The 26,177-nt window shown below is 43.2% G+C and overlaps 1 protein-coding gene across 2 annotated transcripts in view; it reads left to right on the plus strand.

Annotated features, from left to right (window-relative positions):
• The first annotated feature begins 1,286 nt into the window (after window positions 1-1,286).
• LOC144934253 (aryl hydrocarbon receptor-like) overlaps window positions 1,287-26,177 on the plus strand; it is a 68,080-nt gene continuing 43,189 nt past the window's right edge. Inside the window, exons 1-3 of one of the 2 annotated variants that reach the window (XM_078859908.1) lie at window positions 1,287-1,404; window positions 1,851-1,955; window positions 9,515-9,702. In XM_078859908.1, coding sequence (XP_078716034.1) covers window positions 1,891-1,955; window positions 9,515-9,702 — 253 coding nt within the window. In that variant the 5' untranslated portion in view covers window positions 1,287-1,404; window positions 1,851-1,890. Of the gene's footprint in view, window positions 1,405-1,846; window positions 1,956-9,514; window positions 9,703-26,177 lie in introns of both variants that reach the window. The other variant, XM_078859919.1, reaches the window with a different exon arrangement.

Consider the following 26,177-nt stretch of genomic DNA (forward strand, 5'->3'; position numbering starts at 1 on the left):
TTTCATTACTCCGATATTATTCTTGAGCATTGCCAAACTTTTCTTAAGTTTAGACGATGTCATTAAATTGGGTATGTTCTCTTATCCACGTGTGCCGCTTTCTTTCTCAATGCCCAGGTAGCCCTTGCAAAAGAGGCAACTTTTCAGGCGTCCCAATAGGGTTGTTTCATCGAGTTAAAGGATGAGGCGATAACTATTTTTTATTTTACCAGGCACGGCCCACTGAACTACAAAGTTATTTTTGCAGAAGCGACCTGGCCCCAAATGATAGCTTCAACGAAAGTGGCTTATCACGTGGACATTTATAGCAGCAGCCAAATACTCTAAACGCACGTTTCCAAATGTGGAGGGAAAACCCGGAGGACCCGGAGGAAAACATCTACGCGACCAGAGGGAGAGAGACACGCAAATTCCAAATATACAGCATCGAACCGACACTCCTGTGATTCCAATCGTGCACCTCCAGGAAACGAAAACTGTCTTCAGCGTTCGTTCATATGCTAATGACCGTGATCGACCCCTACCCCTGCTACGTCACAATGGGCGGGAGGGAGGCACCCAATCTCGGCCAAGTTCACGCCCTCATCCCGAGCGTGCAGCAGCAAAAACGTGCGCAGAACGTAGCGCAAATGCGCGCGGTCCCTCGCCCGTGTTGTTCGTTCCGCATCGGAGAGCCGTGGTAGGGGAGGGGCTTGGGGTGTGGAGGGCGAGGGGAGGGGCTTGGGGTGTAGGGGGGAGGGGCTTGGGGTGTGGAGGGCGAGGGGAGGGGTGTAGGGGAGGCGAGGGGAGAGGCTGGGGGAGTGGGGTGCGGACACTGTGTTAGGGGCTGGGGTGTGGATGGACTAGGGGGGGGGGGTTGGATTACTAGGGGAGGGGTTGGGGGACTCGGGGAAGGATGTGGGGGGACTATGGGGGAGGGGTTGGGGGACTTGGGGAGGGGTAGCAAAGTGGGCGACTGGGGGAGCGACTGGGTTTTGGGGAACGAAGGTGGGGGGGGTAACTGGGGGACGAGGGGAGGGGCTGGGGGACAAGGGGAGGGGCTGTGGGCCAAGGGGAGAGGAAGGGGAGTGAACGACTCGGGGAGGGGCTGGGGAGTGAGTGAACGAGGGGAGGGGGCTGGGTGGGAGGGGAGGGGCTGGGGAGTGAGTGAACGAGGGGAGGGGTCTGGGTGCGAGGGGAGGGGCTGGGGAGTGAGTGAACGAGGGGAGGGGCTGGGGACGCAGTGAACGTGGGGAGGGGTCTGGGAGCGAGGGGAGGGGCTGGGGAGTGAGTGAACGAGGGGAGGGGCTGGAGGAGGCGCGCCTCCCGTGGCTTGCGCTGAGCTGCGCGTTGCCCATTCCCCAGCGCCCGAGCGAGGAGGCTCCCGAGCGCTGGTCGTGACTCTGGTGGCAGAGACGAATTCGGGTGAGTCGCGCGGTCTCACCGTCGACGTATCTTGCCATTCGTACCATCTCCTTCATCGCGACCATCGTTATTGGTTTACTTATCTGTGTCTGCTTTGAAACCGTAAAGCTGTCAGACCCGTCGTCACGAGCGCATCGAATTATGTGTAAGTGCCGAAATGCCTAACGCGGTGGTGTATCGACGAAGTTGATCTCAACTCGTGATTGTTAAAGGTTACTTGTAGGAAAGTTCAGAGGTCGTGGGTACAAATGCTACTTTATCCCTGTTACATTACTTCGGTGGTGTGTGTTCTTCATCTACAACACACGCTGCTGATCTCCATACGTAGTTTGCTGGCTGCAGTTTCTTTGAGTTCAAGACCCAAACCATCTCGCATTGAATCGTTCTGCCCGTGGGTGTTCACGTGAAGACGCCACGGTGACGTGAACACTTTTGTCACCAGACAGCCCAAAGGACTCATCGTGCTGGAGGGAAGAAGCCGCCGACATGAGTTCGACTCTGGGCATCAGCCTGTACGCGAGCCGCAAGCGCAAGAAGCCCGTCCAGCGCAGGTACATGGCACGGCTTAACGACTTCTACCTTACCTGGCACCCACTACTCAACTACAACAGCATCTGTTACCCACTACCTTACCTGTCACCCACTACTCAACTACAACATCACCTGTCACCCACTACTCAACTACAACATCACCTGTCACCCACTACCTTACCTGTCACCCACTACTCAACTACTACATCATCTGTTACCCACTACCTTACCTGTCACCCACTACTCAATTACAACATCACCTGTTACCCACTACCTTACCTGTCACCCACTACTCAACTACAACATCATCTGTCAACCCGTTATTCACCCGTCTCATTACCCACTCAGCATCCACCTTACGATTGAACCCCCCTTGCCAATTCGACAATCCCCTCACCTGTTTCGTCGCTCTCTTCCCCCCCTCTTCCTACAATCCACTCACCTGTATATTTACTTGTCTGCCAGTCCACACTCAAATGTCTCCCCATTCGGCTTCATGTTCGCTCACCTGCCTGGCCAAGCACTCACCTGACTCTCACCTGTACTGCTATCCACTAAACCGAATACCCACTCACCTGTTATACACATTCTCATCTATCTGACTTATCAACTTACCTATCTGACTACTCACCTGCCTTTGCGACAATTCACTCCCGTGTCTGATTATATACTCAACGCTCTGCCCGTCAACTTGCATGTGTAGTGACTTGTACCCTGTCACTGTGTGGTGCCGGAACTTTATTACAGATCAATTCAGACCTTGTTGGTCACCCCGTGCCCCTTATAAATGTCAACGTTCATCCTACAAAGGCCCATCACAAGGGAGAAACACAAACAAATAGACACACTTTTTTTTCTGCCCGTATTGAAACGGCTGTACGTGTATGGACCTGAAAACTCGATTTCCCTGTACAAGAATACGGGGTAAACCGTATGGGTTGACAGGATAAACTAGGGTATTTGTCTTGCTTCCTGCCTTCCTGAATGCCCACCAAACTTCCATGACCTACCTGCATGTTCACCCGAAACTCTGTCCGGTCAATATGCCTATCTGTTTATCCATTGAGCCCCTGTTGTTGTATCGCTGCATTTCTGTTCGCAACAGTCTATAATACAATGGCCACATTTACAAGACTGTTAACGATTACTAGATTAAATAGACACGGTGTTGTGCCTATCGGTTAATCGCGAATGTATTAAGAAGTACCTCTACTGCATATGTAAAATTGATGCGCGTATATTTTCAAGATGTTATGACACTGGCTTCATATTTGAAAACAGCGATCCTGTACAGCTTTCACACAAGGACGCGTACTATTACACTGGATGCTCTATATTCTGCAAGACTCACAACACCCCATTTCATTTCATAAAAATGTTGAATGAGAACGATCACATTGTTGTTGCCCTAAAAGGAGCTGGGCCCTTTTTTGTTTACATTATTTTCAGGGTTGTTGACGGGAATTTGTTATGAAATCATGATGCGTGAAAAGCTGGTCGTTTCGTTTTGTTGGTGTCAGCCCTAAACTGGTTTTTGAGCACCCAGTGTTCCAAACTTCCGTTCAACTCCACGTTGCACTTTGTATACAGCCTTTTGAGATGTAATGGTGGTGTGTAGTTCACCCAGAAATGCTCGTCTTTAAATAGGACTGAGCGATGCATCCACCTTTTTTCGATATCTTACCTTTAGCGGAATGTGTGTTGTTTTACGTTAAAAACACGGTGTAGCTGTCCGATACAGTATGTATTATTATTGTACTGCATGTTAATCAGCATGAAATCTGACGTTTCACTCCATGTGCCGGGAGTTTCTTTAGGAATTTAGTTCCTGAACATGATGCCAGCACATGGAGTGAACCGTTGGACATCATGCCAAACACATGGTACAACCCGAAAACGTAACAGAATGCTAAAGCCACCGCATTGTTTACAAGTCTTACCTTGTGACACAATAATATAATAGCCCCCCCTCCCCCTTAACTTGTATTTTGCCTCACTTGATACAGTAAATTTAGCTGTGACGGTCCCACCTGATGACAGAGACTTGTGTTGCCTCCGAAACGTCGTGATTTATAATTTTATTTCTATTATTATTATTTCTATTATTGTAATTTTTATTATTTATTTTTACCTACGTGACTTTACCGAAAAAACCTAAGAGTACACAATAATATATCTGCACTGGAACATCATTTGTGTTGTGTTTTTATGCTGTCACAAAGATGACACCATTTGTATACATCTGATTTCAAAGACACATGGTGATTACATATTGTCCATCTTACAGAGACAACCACCTCAGATATCAGACTTTTCCATTGTGTAATGTTTCATTTAAAAAAAACACAACACTGATAATGAGCTTCCTGTATGTACAGTGAACACATTCTCAAGGGGTGACAGTCACTAAAATAAATCACAATTTGGCTTGGATTGTGTCAGCTATGTTGTTCGTAAGGACACAGGACTTTTCCTTGGATATTTGAAAGTGTGATATATACGTCTGTCTGCCTTGTTCCGATGTGTGTTGCCCACCGTATTACCTTTCCTATATACCCTGCGTTTTAGCGTGAGCACAGGTTTTGTTTACGAAGAAGCAGTGCATCATGTTATTTCTCGTTCGTGTGTCCATGTTCACCTGTCTGCGTGGGTTAGGAGGAATTGTGAAATGTGTCAGTACCTTTGTGTGGGGAGCGGTAGTGTAGCGGTCAGCGCGCCGAACTACGAACCCGGCGATCTGAGTTCCATTCCCGCTCACGACCAACATCGGTGACGAATATCTGAACCGGTCCTGGGCCTCCCATAGTTGACTCAGCCTCAAATGAGACACTGGTGTGATGTGTAAACATCGCCACAAGGGAGACAAAGGCGGCCAGGCGTGGTGCTGGTCACCTGCCCCCCCTTAGGTGATGCTTGCTAACAGCACTTGCTCCAACCGTCTGCTAAGGCTGTATGGGGGATCTTACTCTTGTATTCCTGTATGAGTCTGCGAGTCCCTATGGAAAGTTAGGACATTTATTAATCCCAAATGTCTCTCAAAACATGCTTTACTGCAAGATTTCGCCACGGGATTCATTCTGTACTTATCCATGATAGGCGTATTTTCATTGCATGCTTATGCAATATTGAATACTGTACAGTAGTTATCACACGTGAACATTACCATGGGAAATTGTTATTCTGTACATGTAGTGCTGTAGTTGGTAAGAAGTCGAAATTCCATGAAGAGGAAAGGGCTGTGCAACGTTTATAATATCACGATGCTGATATGAAAAATAAGATGTTATCTTGCAGTCCGGTTCCTATATATTTGAACTTTTGCAGCCTGAATAAATGAAGTTCATGAACCAGTGATATTATGGCTGTTCTACATATGAACCTCATGGCGGGACCCCGGGATCCCGAATAAACGGAAGTCAAAATCGTAATTAATACATTTTTGGCGACTCCGTCCCACCGCGCACATAAATGCCGCGACCCACGTGGCGCGGATCATTCTGTTGTCATTTCCAAGCGCAGCAGCGAGGACGAATGCGCACAAGAGCTGAACAAGCGAATGCCACTCAATGCTCGGGTTTGGGCAGGATCATAAGTCGTATCCAAAGCTGCTCAAACTGCCTACAGCAGCGGTGCCCAACCTTTTTGGCACCAGGGACCTGTTTCGTGAATTTTTTCACGGACCGGTGGGGGTCTTACCAACCTTTTCAAAGAAGCTCTCCAGCGACGTTTGTTTTTTAATCATTTTGGCTAGGGGTTAGCTTGTGTGCTTACAAAAACTGTGACTGAGACTAGTGCGCAGTGCGGGAAAGAGGCGCGGATGGAAGTGGTAACTAAAATAATGGGCTGGCAACACGTGCGGACTCACCGCTCACCTGCTGCTGTGCGGCCTGGTTCCTAACAGGTCACGGGGGTTGGGGACCCATGGCCTAAAGGATTTAAGTCCTTTATTTGTCATAACGGGATGCATCATATAGTGAAACTGCCCTCTTATCTTCATTATTATTTGTGACCTACCAATGTCTGCAGCCAGGATCAATCGATGACAATTCTATTACCTGCAGATATTTAACAGACGAGATGCGTTGCACCGTTAATTCCTCCTGTTTGATAATACTTCTCTTGTCCGTATGCATCTGTGCAGATAGGTTTTTTTCTTGCGGTTAAGCCATAGTCCCCACATACCGCTCATATCAATGCGGATAAGAGGAGCGGCGACCCACTACTCTGTCGAGTAACATTGGTATAAACGCTTGTTACAATATGAACAGCGCATTGAAAAGGCGTGCTATTTTATGTACTGTTTACAAAGCGTATACACAAATCCACACTGAGAAACACGATGATTGACAGAGGGGTGTAAATTATTTTTTCGATAGTGTATTTAAACAGAGGTACTGCAGGTAAGTAGTTTTCAGTTTTAAAGGCGAAGTTTAACAAGACTTGCCACCATCCTTCAAAGCCATTGGTGAAAAAGAGCAAAGTTTTTGTGTAAATGATAATTTCATGTTTATGCGAGAGCCGGGGGCTTATAGGACCCCAGGGTGTCGCCATAAGGTTCATATGGGCAGTGGTATGGCCAGCATACAAAGCCCCACTGTGCATCAACGTATTTATTGTTGGGAAAGTGGTTTTCATAGTGTGATATCATAATATGGCATGGCACAGCATGGTAATGTGCAGTTGCTGCAGAGTGCAATGCGATATTGCATAAGCAGGGTAGTAATGACTCAATGCAGCTTGGGATATATTTTGTTATATATATTGTGAAATACATTTATTTTCATTCATTGTTTCCACAGTGTTTCGTACACACGTATTCTTTGCCTGCTAAAAAAAAATACGTTTACTTAACTTATTGAATAAATTATCTAAATGGATGGAAGTGGCCAAGTATAGCACTCTCACCCCACCCCCCTGCCCCGGGCTGTACCCACACGTGCGTAGATACCCAAACTCGCTGGGTATGAATTGTTTTTTTGGAAAATGTGGAGGCGCGTGACCCTGTGAGTGGGCACGTGCACACGCAGAGAGGAAGAGATCATGCAGTTCAGTATTCCCTCGTTATTCGCGAGGGATACGTTCGGGATATGATCGCGATTAGAACATTTAGTGGATAACAATACAGGCCGACGAAAACCTATTTTATTTGAAATTTGTTTTATTACCTTCAATAAATACGTAAATACGCGAGTGAGTACGTGAAAATTATCTCATCACTCTATCATTTTATCTAATCACTTTCTTGCATCACATTCTCTCTCATCACTTCATCTCTCACTTCATCTCATTACATTATCGCATCACATTTTTTACACGCATTCTTTTAACTCACTGTCGTTGTATACTCAAATCTTGTAACTCAATTTTAACCCACTTCCCAATGTGATATCGACTGCAAACTTGGTATACTTATGTCATACTGATGACAATACTATATTCTATCATAATAAAACATATTTTTTTACATACATTTTTATATTTTATGTTTCGGCTTGGGTCTAATTGTCCACGGTCAACTGACGTTGGCTGTAATTGGCCACGGTCCCTAACGTTGTGGCAAGCTTTGGGGCCACTTCCTGGAGTCGTGGAGTTCTGCCATTACTAGTAAATTTCATAAAAGCGTGTTGAATTTTTTTTATATTACGTATTTCTCTCTCTCTCTCGATGCAGTCGTGTAGAGTTCCAGATGTGATAGGCAAAAGAGCGGATATCAAGGTCGCGAATAACGAGGGAATACTGTACACACTCAGTGCACGTATTACCAGAACCTGACAATTGATAAAGCTTTATTTAATTCCTCCATGGGTAAAAGTTATTAAGCTATTACATTGTTTTTCCATTTAATTCATATCAGGATCCATGGTGTAAAGTGAAGTCGAACTCACATTCAAACCATCTGTCTGGCCTCTTTCCTGCAACTTTGCTTACGTATTTTTTCTTTTAAGGCAGTGTTATTGATGAATGTTTTTAGAGTGTTTTAGTTTTGTATGCTTTAGCACCACTGCCAACGCAGTATCACTAACGTTTTGATAATATAGTAGCATTATAATTATTAAATACACTACGAGTGAGATGCACATGGTGGAAAATGCTTATTTCCGTCCGATTTTTTGGTAAAATCTTTCCAATGACAATGAGACAACTCTCCAGGGGTTGTGTTTCTGTCTTTTTTTCGACACGTGCATCTGGCCATGTGTGTTTAGCTCGAGGTGAAATCATGAATTTTCCCTCATGCATTGTTATACAGTACATAGATTAGTTCAACCGCAGTTGTTTTGAAAGCCAATTTGTTTCCAGTAACCATAGTAGTTATACAACATAGCTTTCTTTACAGCTGCTATTTGTTTACTTATCAGATAATGCTCATCAATTGTAAAACAAGTAATGTATATATGGTAACGATTGAAAAAGTGGTATAGCTCTGCTTCATATTTGCATAACATTTAAACTTTAAACGCTTTACATTTTGGTACACATGCAATTAGTATTAATTTAGCATTGTGGCTTACCTTTGCAAGAGTAAATCAAATACATCTATTGCAAAATATGCTATGCATGTAATTGCTGAAGAGAGTGATACTCTGGTAGAAAACGGAAATACAGATTGTGCAATTCATTTCTCATGGCTGACTTGTTAAACAAACATGTTTTTTTACGTGATTTTAGGTGATTCATAAATGAACAACAAGACCTTTGATGACAGTCATAATAATCAATGCAAACGAACTCTAGGAAAATACAAACTTAATAGAGTCATGGCCGTTGCAAATGTTGCTCAAGATATATTTTATCTAAACCAAAGTTTGCTAAACTATTGAAGATGAGTTCAACACGTAGGCTTTTGCGACCAATATCAGGCTATCGCCTGATGCAGTTGGTTGTAATTACCGGCAAAACGTCGTACTCGAATTGTAAATGTTGTGGGTTTACTCTCCAACACACCGGTGTGTTGAACCAGTAACGAATTTTCATGTTTTGTTCACGTGACAAACCTTACTAATTGGCTGTGTTGGGTGGTGGCGCGTTTAACGACACATTTATATTTACAATATTAAGATGTTACTGTATCCTGAATATTTGAACATCATTATTATTTACGTTTCATTTTTGACATTGTGTTAAACAAGTTATGTAATAGATAAGCTGACAGTTGTGTTATTGTGGTATCCCATTTGGCCAATAATAGTTTCATATTTTTTACTCGTGAAACTTGGATCCTAGGCTTAAACAGAGGGTGACTGCCAAATCAACAGCCTACTTTATACTTTTGTTGTAACGCATTGTTAGACACAATGGTGGTGAGATATGTTTGGTCTCTGCGTGTACTGCCAACACTGTCAACACGGATCCCGTACATTTCATTTCTCATTAATCCCTCTGCAGTGCTTACCCATTAAATCTAAGTGTAAAGAAATCAACATCGCTTACACCGATACAATTGTAAGAGCTGAAACACTCAAAGATGGGTAGACGGAAGTGAAAACATAAAAAAGGTCTAGGAGATGAGCTGCCGCCTCTTCACCCTGCTCCGACTCACACGTGCGCCTGTTCTTCTCACCGGCACGTGTGCGCCGTTTAGCCCTAAGATGGAGGGCGGCCCGGCGGTCAAGACCAACCCGTCCAAGCGGCACCGCGACCGCCTCAACTCGGAGATGGAACGGCTGGCTGGCATGCTGCCTTTCCCCCAGGACGTCGTGGCCAAACTGGACAAGCTGTCCATCCTGCGACTGAGTGTCAGTTATCTACGCGCCAAGACCTACTTTAACGGTGAGTGATGCCACGGCCTGACATGGCCCGGTCGCTCGCAGCTCGAGCACGCTCCGTTGCTCCCGGGAGGTCCGCACGATGCCGGGATGGAAGGTGGGGAATTATAGGAGCTACCATTTGTTGCCAGTCGGCCTTACCTGGTAAAATAAAAAAAGGTTTTTCTAAAAGTTTAGTTTTGGCTCTGTTATCATGCCAATTGTGTTTAATGCCTCGTTTGTATTGTTTTTTATTTTGATCTGTATTGTTTGACCAGTTTTGTTTGCTCCATAGACTAAATATGCCCGCGTATCATTAGCAAACATTGTGAATACTCATTGCATTGAATACATTTTAATTCGGTAATCGATTAAACGTTACCTGCCTATTGTGCGCATTGACCCATGTAACACTTGGGTCTGTCCTGTCACCTGACATCGTTATTCCATTAATAGTCCATGGTCTCTCAGTGCACCTCGGCTGTGTCAAGGATCACAGTGATGTCACTACGATTTATGGTGAATGGTGACCTTTGTTGTTGTAGTGCACCGAGTTACCAAACTGCGCTGTTTAGTCGTGCATAGTAGTGGGCTCTTCTAGGATAATTTGACATAAAGTGAGCATCTAATGTGGTGTGTTAATATCAGCACGTGGGAGACAAATACATCTGGATAGAGTGCTATACCTACCTCCCCTGTTGATGCTGTGCTAGTTTCTACAGTGATTCCCTGATAGTACTTGTCACAGGAATATATGACTATTGTGCAGTATATGCCAGCACTACAGTGTATGTAGATCAGAAGGGAAATTAAACATCGTTTTCCTGTGTGTGGGGGTGGTGGTATAGTGGTTATGGGGAGAGGTACTGTCGTGGTTAACACGCTGGACTATGAACCTGGCGACCTGAGTTTGATTCCCGCCCTCGGGTAATAACAGTGGCAAATATTTGAACCGGTCCTGGGCCTCCCCTAGGCCGACTCAGCCCCCAGTTAGTCCCTGGTGCGATGTGTAAACATAGGGATACAAAGGCGGCCGGGTGTGGTGCTGGCCACTCACCCCCACGTGTGCCGTGCCCACCTTCATAGGTGCTCGCTAACAGCATGTGCTCCGACAGCCTGTTAAGGCTATATGGGGCATCATTGTTTTTTTATGGTGGTTAGCACATTGCGCTACGAATCCAACAACAGGCAATTGACGATGGGCCCCCTATGTAACTCATGCATTTTCACTATTCGGTGTAGTCATGATTTGATTAAATAATTAAGCTTATATTTTACATTGTGGTGAATATAGCACATCTAGTGGCTGCAGGGGTCATATGAACCAATTACATAGAACGCATACGACCAAACATAATCGATTTCCAAGTGCATGATTCGATGCATTAATTTTGCTTATATGAATCTTCTTGAAATAAATTAATTGATGCAACGGTATATACCTATTTCGCAACTTGAGTTTGAGTGGGGTTAGAACCTGCCCTGGTGCCTCCCGTAGGTCAACATTGCCCTATATGAACAACTGGCCAGGTGAGTAAACATTAGCCCTGGGTAGAGAAGAGTTAGCCAGCTTTGGTATTGACCACACCATCTCTTTATACATCACGCAGTCCTTAAAAGGTCCTTAATGGATTGATGGCACTTGGCCCCAATCGTCTAATAGGCTATTTGGGGGGATTCTTTTTTTTAACTGCTTTGTTTATGTGTGCGCAACATGGGGGGAGGGACGTGTCACCGTGCAAGTGTTTTTATTCTGGCCCACCGTTGAACGTTGTTGCCGATTCGGGCCATCTCTCTGCATCACAGTTAATGTCAGAAGACTAGAATTGACTCAAGTAAATAAAAATGACTCTTTGCACGCATACAACCACACACAGCAGTTACGGAAAGGAGGTGCATTGTCTGATTATTCATTTTCTACACGGTGCGGTGTGATTGATAATTGATGTATGTGACGGAAGCATTGATTGACTTGTGGGAATAAATATATTGTAATTATTTTTTATAACACTTTGGATGCGATGATTTATTTACACAAAGTTTCAAACCATCCAAAGCTTCCTTTCAATCAGTAGTCAGTCATGCACAATACCAGGCACTGTGTATGCACTGTCCATTATCGCCGATGTTTATTTAATCTCTTCACACTCACTCATCCACGTGTTTACTTGGTCCCAGACATCTGTGGATTAACAAGCAGTTACTGTATAGATAATGTAATGTGTGTGCGTGTATAATGTAGTATATTGTTGTGCCTGGCTGAAAGTCAATTTGCTTTGCACTGATCTGTTCGATTAGTGAATGCTCATTTTGCACGCCAGGAGCAATGTTGATATCGATGTATAATTGGCGTGTGCACAGACGTAATGTGAGCAAATGTGTTTTATGGTGCACAAATGCCAATCTTGGGAAAACAACCCCAGAATAGGAAAGCAAGGAAGGATATATCGTGTCACCTTTCAACAGTTACAACTTTTGAATCTGTTTTGATGCTTATTGGCCAAGTCTTGCTCGCACACACAGAGGGAGAGTGCTCAACAACACATCTGTTTGCCTTTACCTCCCAGTTCAAGAAAATACCAATCTCGTTACTCACTTGGTGCCCAGTTACCCCTATAGGAGGCCCACCATGGGTATTGTCCAACTGGAGGCAAATGGCAAGTGCTCCGATGGCACTTGGTTTGATGGTGAAGCAGTGTTAAAACCCAACTCCCAAGACCGTTGTAGCAAGCTCCAGACCACTGTGCATTAAATATTTTACACCTACGGACACGCGTAGGTGGGGTAAATAGAGATGTAGGTAGTAGCTTGGCCGTGTTGGGGGGGAGGGTGTTTTGTTGTCTTGGAACCTGGACTCTTGGGGCCCTGCTGGGGGGCATGGATCCACGCGTAATACTGCCATCGTGTGTGGCATTTGTATATATGTGGAACTTCTTTCGCACCGTACGTAGTCAACTGTGCTAATCGGACGTGAGCCAGGACAACAAACATAACGTGTGTTTTCCCTTCTTGGCTTCAGTTCCAAAGTTTCACGGTGGCTTTGGTATGCAAATACTACAGTACTCCCGTGTTTGTTTGAATGTGATATGGCAGTCCAGTGAAAACGATTTAAATAACCCCTTCAACTCCTAATTGTGGCATCTCACTGTTACAGCTATTCTTTATCAACCCCTATTTTAAGAAAACCACTGAAGATGCAGTTCGGAGTGTTTTGATATTCATTTTCTTACCGTTGTTACGTGAAGACATTTTCCAATTAAAGTGTAAGCATAGATCACCCAGGCGCTCAAGAACCGTGGGCTCTCACTTGCAGTAAAAATCACGACAGTATTTGTCATTTTAGTGAGTGATGGGTAAACCAATGCCCGCATAAAAAAACACATAGTAAAAATGTAGTTTTGTGCTTTCTTCAGTCAAGCCTTACTTAAAGGGCTGGTTCTGCACAGATGTGCTGAGAGAACAGCACTCTTAACCGAGTCTCAGACAGTGCGGTTGCTAAATTAAACACCCACTAAGCATTTTGGGAAACACTGTCGATCACTTCTATCGTACAGTTGTATGGTATGAACGACAGCCACAAATAATAGAGAGCACATACATGCCAGTAGATACGTAAACCTATGCACGTAACATTGAGCCCAGTTTAAAGCGCTCGAGGTAGATGCCCACGTGCATGGTGATTTATATAGAAGAGTCAATGGCGTTCATGAAGTGATCACAAGGGGACCGGATGAGTTGCTATTGCGATGTGATTATGAAGTGTCAACTCGCAGCCACGGTTTCTGTCCAATGGACAAACCAGTAAGAAATTCACCAATGCAGCTGATTAGTCGTCGCCAAATTGAACGGTTGAAGTGTTTGTTTAACACGTAGGCTTTCGCGACCAATATCATCCATTATATAGGCGAAACGTCATACTCAAATTGTAAATGTGGATTTTCTCTCCAACATACCGCTGTACTAGTAACGAATTGGCATGTTCTGTTTAAGTGACAAATCTTACTAATTGGCTGGGTCGGCTGGTGGCGGATTTAACGACTAATTTATATTTACGCGATCTAACCCAAAACACCTATATCATGAGTTCAAATGTTTGCTGTCCTGTCACTGTTTATCATTTCATTGTGGGTATTTGACAGTTCAATCAATAGCAGAAGCTCTAAAGTCATGCCCGAGTGGTAACACAATTCTAACCCCCATGACTGCACTAGTCTTGCAATCATGCCGATCAGACACCCGCAGAGTGAACTGGAAGCCATGAACAATCTCATCACCAGTGACTGCCCAGTGTTTCAACCGAAGCGATACTCTGCACCCCACTTACACAGAGGGACTCACTCCTCTTTGTGTCGATCACCATACTTGTTAATGTCCCCTGCTGCGAATGTTGTATATATTGTGGGTGTATTCTGAATGGTGATTTATGGGTACCAGAGAGCGATTGCATTTTATTTCTGCAATATGATCGCAGCCACTTTTGGTTTGAGTTTTGGCCATCTACACCCGTGGAAATTTGTATCCAAAGTTTTTTTGGGCCTCTTCTGGGCCAGTGTAACTTACAATAAAATAATCGTCTGGGCTCAGGAGACAAAGGTGGTCAGCCTTTGTCTGATGGTGGCCTCCATCAGCCTATTTGCATGGCCTACTTGCCTAGGTAGGTGCTTGTTAACAGCACGTGGCCCTGAAATACAGGTACTGCAGACTAAACGGGGCATCTTTGGCATTTACTGCAGGATAACGCCTCTGATCCATAGTCCTATTACTCGCAATTTCTATTATCTGCAGCAGCTGTAGGGTTCCCGAACATTTTGATAATCCATCACCCTACTTTCTATTATCTGCGAGTTATCCGCAAAGTTTTACCCCGCAGGTAAGAGGAGTAAAATCACAAATAACTCCGTGGATTATAGGATCCGTGATATTGATCCCCCATATCACCAAGGATAAGAGTTCTTCTATACGTGCATATGTCATCGTATGATTATAGTTTTGACAATTCTACAGTAACATCATTCCAAGACCCGTGCAGGTGTAATAGACACGGGGATTAAATGAGCTCCTACATACTAATCACACGGGCCTGTGTAAATAACAAATTAGGAACTACAAATACCTAAATGATGTTTTTGTAAAATGTTTGAATTTCTACAATCCCATGATTATAGAATTGACAGTCCAGCGCTCAATCATTACAAACAAATGCAGTTCAGCATCACTTGTTACATAACCTGCTTGCTGTGCTTCTTATAACTGACGCTATGAGTGTTACCAACTGTAATCGTAGTTTTCATATGGATGTAACTTGGCTGTTTCTACCTAGAGTTGGTTGTTGACTGTTGGATAATAATGTCATTCAGTTCAATGATCTCGGGTCTCTTCCCAAGAGCACTGGCTTTCCCATTCATGATCGCGGTCTCCCTTTCTAAGAATGTATACATTTAACCATGTTTGTGGCTTTATCAAATTTTATTTTTACGAACACTTTTCACAATCATGCCTAAATGTCACGTTTTAACCGAAGAAGTAATCTTCAATAATAAGTACATTTATAACGTGAACATTTTTTAATACTGTAGGTACATTTTTAAGTTATAGAACCAAAACTTTGAAGAAAAAAACCCACCAATAAATTCATTATCACATGCTATATGTACGGGCTGGGGCAAAACTATAGGTGAAAACAATAACAAACTTGTTTTTGGGAGTCTTTTGATGTTTACTTTTGGCTTGGAGTTGATTTTCAGCCCCGAGTGCTTTCATCTTAGCGAAACTGCACAGGGACGATCTTGATTTGAAGCTTTCGTGACTGCAGGAATCCATACTCTGGTTCTTTCGGTAAAGTCACGTAGGTATAAAATAACATAGATCACGACGTTTTGGATGCAGGCTGCATCAGCAGCAGACCATGCTTTCCCACCTGATGACGGACGCTTGTGTTGCGCCCGAAACGTAGTGATCTATTTTATTTTATACCTACGTGGCTTTACCGAGAGTATGCACAGGGACGCTTTAAAAAATGTCACCACAAACAACACGGCCGTTTCACTTGCACTGCCCCTAAGAACAGAACGACCTTATCTTCTTGGTTCTTTCGGTAAAGTCACGTAGAATGGAAATAATAAAATAATAATATAAATTAAACATAATAAAATAATTCTCACGACCTTTCGGCCACAACGCAAGCAGCCGTCCTCAGGTGAAGACCAGGTCTGTCGGGGAGACAGCGTCTGAAGACGCTGTCTCCCCGACAGACGCTGTCACCCCGACATACCTGGTCTTCACCTGAGGACGGCTGCTTGCGTTGTGGCTGAAACGTCGTGAGAATTATTTTATTATGTTTTATTTTTATTATTATTTTATTATTTCCATTCTACGTGACTTTACCGAAAGAACCAAGAAAATGAATTCCTGCAGTCACGAAAGCTTTAAATAGAACGACCTTAGTTCACCCAATTTGACCTCGCACTTTATGATTAGGTCCCAGTTTTTCCTGTGATCATTCATACTGATTATGGATACCACGATCTACATATACAGTTGTTGTAACACACTTGGCAATACACAACTGCAATATTAGCTGTTGAAATTACAGATTCATCCATCGACAATTGCTTTAATTAATTTCAATTAAAAAAAATTGGGCTTACACTTGGTGAATTTGACAATTACTTCTTGCAATTCAACAAATGTGCGACTTGATTTTATAATTGATTTAGAATCTTTATTTATCACAATCAGAATCTTAATTTTGACTGGAGGATTCCGATGAGCTGTGGAGCTCTTTTTCACAGATGTTCAGTATCAATGTATGGGCCACTATTGGCTGGGACACTTGATTAAGAATCGATATTAATTAATCGATGCATCGTTACACCCATAATAATCTGCATTGGTTAACTTGTAGTTCATAATCAACGTTTTTGGGTTTAGATCGCGTTATTTATAAATGTGTCGTAACCCTCCACCACCCGACATGGCCAATCAGTAAAAAAGTGTCACGTTGACAAAAGACAAATAGTTCACTGCTTTAGCCCACCGGTGTGTTGAACTGATTGGCCGTGTCGGGTGGTGGAGGGTTATGATACATTTATAAATAACGCGATCTAAACCCAAAAACGTTGATTATGAATAATATTGGTCGCGAAAGCCTACGGGTTAAACTAACTTGTAGTTCTTTTGAATGAATGAAATGCATAACAGTTGGTAAAATACGCTTCACGAATGGATAATCTTTACGCCTTCTGGTGTCATCTGGCCCTACACCAATGGGGACTAGGCTCTAAAGAAAGCCGTCTCGGGTGTGGGCCAATCAACTTCAATGACAGTGCATATTATTATCCTTATCAGAGTTGCTTCTTTTTGTTTGCTTTATTGACTACTTGTGTTGTGGTCATTGCAAACATGATGCCTTGAATAAAGGTGTCAGTTTTGTACCAGTTAAAAGGGTAAAAACCTTCCATTATATTTTGCCACTGGTAAAAGAGATCTCATAGTGTAAGCCTCTAGGATATTCTTTGGTTCTTTTGGTAAAGTGCTGACGTCAGCAGTTCTCCTGCTGTGTTTGTCTCACCTGATGACGGTTGCTTGTGTTGCGATCGAAACGTCGTGATCTATCAATTTTCTACCTACGTGACTTTACCGAAAGAACCAAAGAGTATGGATTCCTGCAGTCGCGAAAGCTTCAAATCAACATTAGCCTCTAGGATGCTTACAATAAAGGTTTCTTAAAGTCCAGAAAATCTTGTAATGTAAAATTCAGCGTCATATGTGTTAATCTCGTGGGATTGATCCAGTGTCACGTTGCATTTCCCTATCAATACATTTACACCGCGAGTAGGAAGTGACACGGTTGAATAGTTTGCATCGGGGCATGTGATGCCCATTGGCTGCGTAGATGATAGCCAAACGGGTTATGCTGAAAGCTCAGGATCACTGAATTGTGAACGACACGGATATGCTATACTGTAGAATATTTTTTGCACTCAAATTATTTGTGAGCTGGCTTTTGACTTACTCAAACAAGTATATATATACCTTTATAGCGGAATGCAATAAAAAAGTAGAAAATGCCTTTCGCAAATTTATACTCCTAATATAGATGTACGGAATCCGTTGCCGGCCACTCCTATATGGAAACACACCTTGAACCTTGTTCACTTACACTTTTAAAATGGTCGTTGCCACATATGTACTACAGTACTTAATGCTTAATGATTGATGCCTTAAAAAGCCTTCCACAAACGCCCAATATTTGTTTTGGAGGGTGGAAACTGGTCACATAAGACAGTGCATTTAAGAAATCTAACACTAAATCTCAGGGCTTGGAGTGGCAGTAATGGTTTCAGTAACCCATCTTGTCCATAAATGTACTTTTCAATGTCCGATGTGCTATGAGTTAGAATAAAAATAATTAGTGATGACTTACATGTTACGTGGCCCACAATTCACAATGCATTGGACAACAAATGTATGTTTTAGAAATAAGATGTTCTATCATTTGGCTTGGATAAAAAAAATTACATTCAAAAGCAAATCCATATATTTAGTTTTAAGACGTCTAATAGTCCACGTGAGCAGTGAACAGCATGTCTACCGTGCACAGTGAAACACACGTAACGTTTACGACAGTACTGTCATACACAAGCTTCTTTTGTCGCGTTCACTTGCAAAGGCATAACGTGAATGGTGGAGGTGGCGTGTGGGCGTCCCTGCTTTTCATGTCGGCATTATCTCCACCTCCGATTAGCACGGTTGGCTATGTACGGTGCTAAAGAAGTCCATCGTACACGCAATACAGTTCAGTGTTAGTAGCACTGTCGGGGGGTTCGACGGGGTATGGTGGAGCAGCCCACCAATAATTGCACCCACAAATCCCTTGCCATTAAGGGCCCCATTGTTTGGGTTGCAAGTGCGCACAGGAAGGGTGGGGGGTGGTGGAGCTTGCTTGGGGATTCAGACTTCCAGATGGAATCCAATACTGCGGGGCGGCCACAGCAGCAGAGGGGAAACTGCTGAGTCATCGTCTAATCGCACTTGGTCTGACTTTTGGCACACTGGATTGTTTTTAGCCTCTGCTCCAATCAACTGGTAAGTTGATTTGTAAATCTATTCGTGGTTGAAAAACAGGCCGCAAATCGCTGCACAGAAGCCATCGTCTCCAAGGAAAGTTCCAACGTGAGCTCGACACGGCTTTGCGTGCGTCAACCGTGTCCCCAAGTTCTGTCAAAGAGGGCTAAGTAGGAGAATGCACCTGGATCAAACTCAGAAACAATCGTGATGTTATGGTGACCCTTTGACCTTGCTTCACTCAAACACTAAATCGTGGTGGGGTATGCATGACATGTTTTTTTTTATCCACACAAAGTGCTGTTTTAGAATGCATTGTGACCAAACATAACCTACCCCTCGTGAAAAATGATTGTGGTTCAGTGAGGCACATGCTGCAGGAAGTCTAAGCTTTGATTTAAGTGCTAAGCTGTAAAATATAACTGAATTAACAACTAATAGCCGTTCAGTAAAACATCCACATATTAGCGCAGGCTGCATTAGCGCGTGGTTAGGCGGAGGTGCAGACGTGCATGTTGAGACCCTTACGCTCGTGCTGTGTTCACTTCATATTGTGCAGTTTATGTGCATTGAAACCTTGGGTTTTTCCTCCCTTACCACAACTCTTTGACTCATGCACCAAGCCTGGAAGATGCCATTCCATTTGCTCAGACTGCATGGAACTTGGAAATGCGGTTCAAGTAATAGGTCAAGTCTAGTCCCCCAGCGCCCTTGCTGACGCAATACCCACTAGATTAAGTTTCAAACGGTGGCGATTAAGCGTGCAAAAAAACCGGTGTGATTGTGAGCAGCCTTCGATTATTCATCCGTGGACCTGCCCAATGATTGTATCTCAGTGAAAGGCAGTACAGCAAGTAGGCTGTTGTGTAAATAATTTTCATTATTGAATAATTACAATGTTCAAATGCTGTAGTTGTGTGCAGTGGCCAAAATGGGAAGTGCCGTTACGAAATCTCGTTCGTCCAGCAGTCCATGTTCACTGCCATTTCCCATTTACGGAAACGTCGTGGTATTGGCGTTCTGAAAAATACCGGTAGACGCAATCTTAATTTAGCCTTCTGAAAAGTGCCTGTATGACATAACCATCATATACCGGCACATTTAATCCACCGTTTGTGTGCGTACATTATTTTTCTGATTCTTCCACGTGTTTGTCCCACTCATGTGAGGACCGCTGTCCTTGCCAGTCTTCTCCATGCTGCCCTGTCCTGCGACATCTCTCTTTCCGTTCCTCGGGCCACCATGTGCGATCACACCACATCACCCCACCTCCTCTTCTTCTGCCTTCCTCTTGATCTCTTTCCTTCCACTTGCATCACTTGCACCTTCTGACCCACATCATTTTGCTGTTGTCTCTCCACATGACCGAACCACACCATCCTTTTCTCTCTCTTCGTCTCTGTGATCTACCACCTTGAGTCTTCTTCTCACTTCTTTATTTCTCACCCTGTCCTCCCTTGTTAAATCCAACATCCACCGCAACATCCTCATCTCTGTGACTGCCGTAGTTTTGTCCTACCTCTTTCTTGTGCCCCAGCACTCGGCCCCATACAACAGCACCGGCCTCACCACCGTCTTGTACACTTTTCCCTTCAACCGAACTGGGACCCTCTTATCGCACACCACATCCTTCATCTTTCGCCATTTCATCTATCCAGCCCTTGTTCTTGTTGTCATCTCTCCTTCGAGTGATCCATCAATAAACATCGTTGCACCCAGATACTTAAAATCGTTCTTCTTCATTAACTGGCCACTTCCAATTTGAAATCCTCCTGCATTATTTCCACTGAAATTTTCCACTATGAACTCCGTCTTTGTCCGACTGATCCTCAACCCAATCTCTTCAATCTTTTGTGTGCGTACATTATTACATTTTAATATTATTGGAATAAATATTTACACAGTGCCACGGATTGAGAAATCCTGCTTCTTTGTTTAAACTTAACTCAACACCAGGATCCATAGGGACAGTGCTTTGTTTTGGGTGTGTCTGTTACTCAGTCTACTCTTAGGCAACTATTCTCATGTTTATTTAAAAACTTGTCATAAAAACGTTAAAAAATTTTAAATTCTCATCAAGCCCCATGGTGTTAAGTGCAGTTTCTAAGTCTGCTTGACGTTGTCTCCTTGGGCCTCTATTTATGTACTATGAAGAAGAGCCATTGCTTGAAACGTCGCCTGTTAGATATATTTTTTTCTTTAAGGCCACAGTGTTTTTGCCAAACGTATTGAGTACCTTTTTATTCAACTACTCCACTGATCTAAATTAAGCGAATTTAGAGTGGCTTCATTCAATAAACACAATCATAGGCCACTTTATTTACATCTATGTATCAAATTGTATATATAGGCCTGCTTTCCATATATTGATTTATATATATTTTTTTATGAATTTGTAAAATGTTACACACGCTATGTAACATGTTTTTTGTTGCTGGGTAGTAAGTGTTATTTTCTAATTACTTATGCCTCAAAAGTATAGAAAATGGCTTTTATTCCCCACAAACTTTGCTTTTGTGACCAGGACTTTATGTGTAGGAATGACACAAATGCACACGTTTTCTCATTGAAAATAGGTAAATTAAAAAATATCACCGTCCTGGTCACAAAAGCAAAGTTTGTGGGGAATAATAGCCATTTTCTGTACTTTTGAGGCATAAGCAATTGGAAAATAACACTTACTACCCAGGAACAAAAAATACATTTTTTTTGTTACACAATTATCAGCAGCAAGAACATTTCGGAAGTCGTGTGCTTTATTTAAAGATTAAGGAACTATGCAGTGTTATTTTTTCCCCTTCATACAGTACGGTGGTTTGGCGGGAAATTGTCTAGACTTACCCGCCACAAACGTACCTTAGAAGGACATTTTGGTTTTGTTAATAGGCAAAAGATACCCACTGCTCGTATTTTACACAATATATAAATGTTCAAAAGAGCCCACATCAAAAGCTGTATTGGCACTAATCATGAGTCAAACGTTAGCCTTTCACATGGAATATATAAGTATAAATATATTTGTGGAAGTAAACCTAATTTAAATATTAGATACGGATTTAAACTTAAAGGATGAGTAATCAAAGGTCATATAACAGAACATTTGGGTCATTGGTTTACTTGAATATTGAGTTAATTACTCACAAATTGCCTTTAGTGGACAACATTTTCCAACATAAATTTGTCCTTTTTGTAGAGGTAATATCACAAAGTTCAGTGAAATGCCTTGTTATATGCATACCTTTTAATCAATGCGGATTGATTTCCCCTGTTATCTGAGCTAAGTTAGGTAATGGGAATACTCACCATCAAATTATTCATATTGTGCAGGCGAAATTGCATAATAAGGTCAATTTGGCACGTAAAATTATCATAAAAATGCATCTGACATGCAATCTAAAATGATGAAAATATTGTTTTAGACGATAATTTGTGTTCAGTGGAGAGGCTGAATGGGTAAGCATTATGAGGTGCTTGCAGGGCACAGGAAACCTGTTTGGATCATTATCAAAGTGAAAAAGTACACAATGTTCAACCTCTTTACTGCAAAAGAGTATCAACGTAGTGCACATCTCAGAGGATATACTGTGCAGGCATGCCACACTTAACGGACGTTCTTTCTTCAACAATTCGCCATAACGAGCAATTTGAATTTAGACCCATTTGTTCGCAAAACAAAGCTAAATATCAACTTATCGAGCAGAGACCAATCGATAAATAGGCGTCCCGTGGTGGCAAGGGGTGCACGATGGGCCACAGCAGTTTGTTTACCAGCTGTGCTGCGTGCCTCGTGTGTTTCATGCTGTGTGGGACGGGGGCCTCGTGGTGGCACTGTGATGGTGGGTGGTAGGAGGGGAGCGGTGGTATAGCGGTCAGTGCGTAGGCGCAACAAACCCGGCGACCTGAGTTCTATTTCCGCTCACGGCCTACACCGGTGACGTTTATCCGAACCGGTCCTGGGCCTCCCCGAGGTCGATTCAGCTTCAAATTAGTATCTCGTGCGGTGTGTCAACATCTCCACTAGGGAGACAATAGGCTTGCAAGCGTGGTGTTGGCCACCCACCCCCTCGTGTGCCATGCCGGCCTTCATAGGTGCTCGCTCACAGCACTTTCCCCAACAGTCTGTTAAAGCACTGTGGTTCTTAATGTCTGGTAAGTGTTAGATTTGATGTTTTATTACTTACTTTAAAATTCTAATTTGTGTTTCTCACGTAAAAAAAGTTGTTAAAGAGCAAAACATTTTGGGGCTGAAACATAGCTCAACTTTCACCGTGGGAAGGAGTCAATGGGAAAACGATGATCGTTTCACGGGGTTTTGCTGAACCGAGCAATTATCGTGGAACGTTTCTCCCTCGTTCAAACGAGACGACACGCCTGCACTGAGGTGATGCAAAATTTGAATGTCTGAAAACTGCGCATAAACTTTGGGAAAGATTTGATGAGCAACAGTTCTTACGTAGTGTAGGGTAGTTCCTTGAAACCTTAGACATTACCAGTAAATCAGAAAAAAACCCACAAAATGTTTTTAAAACGTGTCGTAGATAAGACATTTATTTTGACTTGTTTGGAAAATTATTTTTTGGGAAAGCACACCACAGATAAGCAACTCAACTTCAATTGTCTATTGTTCAAACTAAACAAATAGTAAGCTTAGGGTAGAGCCATACTCTGCTCGGAATATTACAAAACAAAGATCCCCCGTATAGCCATAACAGACTGTTGGGGCAAGTGCTGTTAGTGAGCACCTATTAAGGCGGGCAAGGTGCACGAGGGGGTGGGTGGCCAGCACCACGCCTGACCTCCTTTCCTCAGTGGTGATGTTTATACACCGCACCAGGTACTCATTTGAGGATGAGGCCCAGGACCGGTAGGGAAAAACGTCACTGGTGTTGCCCGTGAGTGCAAATCGAACTCGGGTCGCTGGGTCCGTAGCACAGCGCGCTAACCACTACACTACTGCTCCCCCAATATATTACAACACGTCACTATACACACATTTAAATAATTGCTCGTTGCCTCATGTTAAGGTTATTCAACATATGGCTGGTTAATTTGGCTGGCAGGGGCAGGTGGCGGTGTTGTAGGAGACCACTGCTCTGATCCCCTCACTCACGTACTTGCTCGTTTGAAATCCGAGTCTGACCACTGGTGCCCTGAACTCCATCCACCCAAGAGGCAGCATCAATCATGATGAGGACACTGACAATGATGCTTGTTGTTCTTGGTGCATTAAGTAATTATAAATCATTTACAACTCCAGTCTGGTGCTGTTACAGCAGAAGAGATATTATTCACATGGAATTGTCAACCCTGTAAAAATGTGAAAACAAATATTTACAAGACTTAATTTGGATCCAGGAATTTCTGTATAACGTATATATTGGATTTTCCAAGTGGCCTACACAGGTACACAAGTTAACGTCACAGCACTAAACTGTGGTAAAGGTCACTTGAGCTGTGACTTGAATATCTTTTTTTGCCTGACTTGATTAAAGCCAGGCTGTACTCGACAAAGTAAAATAACATTAAACTACAGCACAGAAAGGTTCAATGTTTCTCACTGGTGCAGTTTGAACTTCATTGCCGTGTTTCACATTGTACATATCTTTTGATTTTGTGACGAGCCATTGGCTATACAACAGCTGTACACCACAAGCTCTAAATGTGCACTGGTCATGCCATCCGACCACATTCCTGCCCATTGCACAGTTTTACCGCCACTACTGTAAACATCTCCTAGCCTTGTCGGCAAAGTCAAAGAGTTTTGGCTGCACCACCAATTGCACATAAACCTTAAACAGTGTGACATAGACATAAATAGCATGTGCCTGCCTGCCCTTATGCTACAGGTTCCTAGAAAAAAAATACTTAAAAAATATTTTTTTAGCTTTTCTACAATTGGCTATGGCCAAAATTTGTTGAAATGATAATTTTTAAATTGGGGCATCCACTTTCGTTTTAGTTAAAGTTACATTTCCCTGCCTGAAGCTGTACGGTGCACAAATTGTATTCGTTTGCTTGGAAATTATTTTTCATATCTCTGAAGTTTGCATGTAACACGCATGGTTATTCTCTCCTGAATAATATAATCGGTGCTAGTTTTTAAACGGAACAGCCGTTAGCTATTTTAGGTTGTGATTCTCATATTGAGTGTAACATGAATTCATTTTGTACACTACAGAGGCAAAATGCCAATTGCAAGATTTGTAAATTGGAGTGTTTTATTTGTATCAATAATTAAGGTCTGATCTTATTTTTAATGTGCGCCTATTCGCTTTTTACATGTTCGTGGGTGACAGCCGCGCCAGACTAGAGCGTTGTAATCGCGAGCACGTGACGGCAGTTAGTTTGGTTCATTTTATTTCTTCCACTTGTGGTCACGTTTAGCCAGTTGCCTGGCTATTTTACAAGGGAGATCCGTGGTTTGGTGTTTGAGCACAGCAACAACAAAGCAAAGACACAAAAAAACGTAAATATGGCAGAGAACTAGTACAGGGTCCTTAAGGAAAATTGCACAACATTTACACATAATAGTGATGTGCCGTGTCACACAGGCGCCAGTTAATTATCAAAGGGGTGCCTCTCGTTCAAAACTGCAGGCCTGAGCTTCATTATCCTAAAAACGAGTTATTATAGGATAGCTGTAGGCCAGGGCATGTCCATATGTACACTGTTGCTGATTCATACAGATGCGAGGTTTTACAGTTCGTAATCTTGCCTGTGCTTGTGAAGGGAGAACTTAAAGTCAGCTCATTTAATGTGTTTTTAATCCACATAAGGATGCCCCATGGTGTAAAAAGTTAGTCAACTTGACTTGCAATCCAGGGGTTGCCGGTTAGTTTTCCTGGCAAGGCAGTTTAAACAATGGACAAGTTGCTTAATCCCCAATCCTTTGTCCACCCAGAAGTATACTGTAAATGGGTACATGACGTTTATTTGTTCGGAAGGTCTCGTGTAGTGAGATAGCATGTGGGTAATCCCACCTTTTCCAAGACGTCTAGTTAGTGTGGAAGAGTAGACCAAATACAGTACCCTAGAGAGGGGGTCCCACTAGGTCAGGGGTCCCCAACCCCTGGGCCACGGACCGGTACCAGTCTGTGGCCTGTTAGGAACCGGACCACACAGCAGGAGGTGAGCGGTGAGTCCGCGCGTGGCCCACCCATTATTTTATTTACCACTTCCATCTGCGTCTCTTTCCTGCACTGTGCACTTGTCTCAGTCACAGTTTTGGTAAGCCCACAAGCTAACCCCCAGCCAAAATGAGTAAAAAACAAACGTCGCTGGAGAGCTTCTTTGAAAAGGGGGAAAGACCCAATGGTGAATCCCCCCCTCCCCGGTCCGTGAAAAAATTGTCTTCCACGAAACCGGTCCCTGGTGCCAAAAAGCAGTGGTGTCAGCAATCGATTGCAGGGTTGCACCTTCACCTAACCCATGTAA

The sequence above is a fragment of the Lampetra fluviatilis genome, chromosome 1 (genome assembly GCF_964198595.1).
Source record: "Lampetra fluviatilis chromosome 1, kcLamFluv1.1, whole genome shotgun sequence".
Taxonomy (NCBI): domain Eukaryota; kingdom Metazoa; phylum Chordata; class Hyperoartia; order Petromyzontiformes; family Petromyzontidae; genus Lampetra; species Lampetra fluviatilis.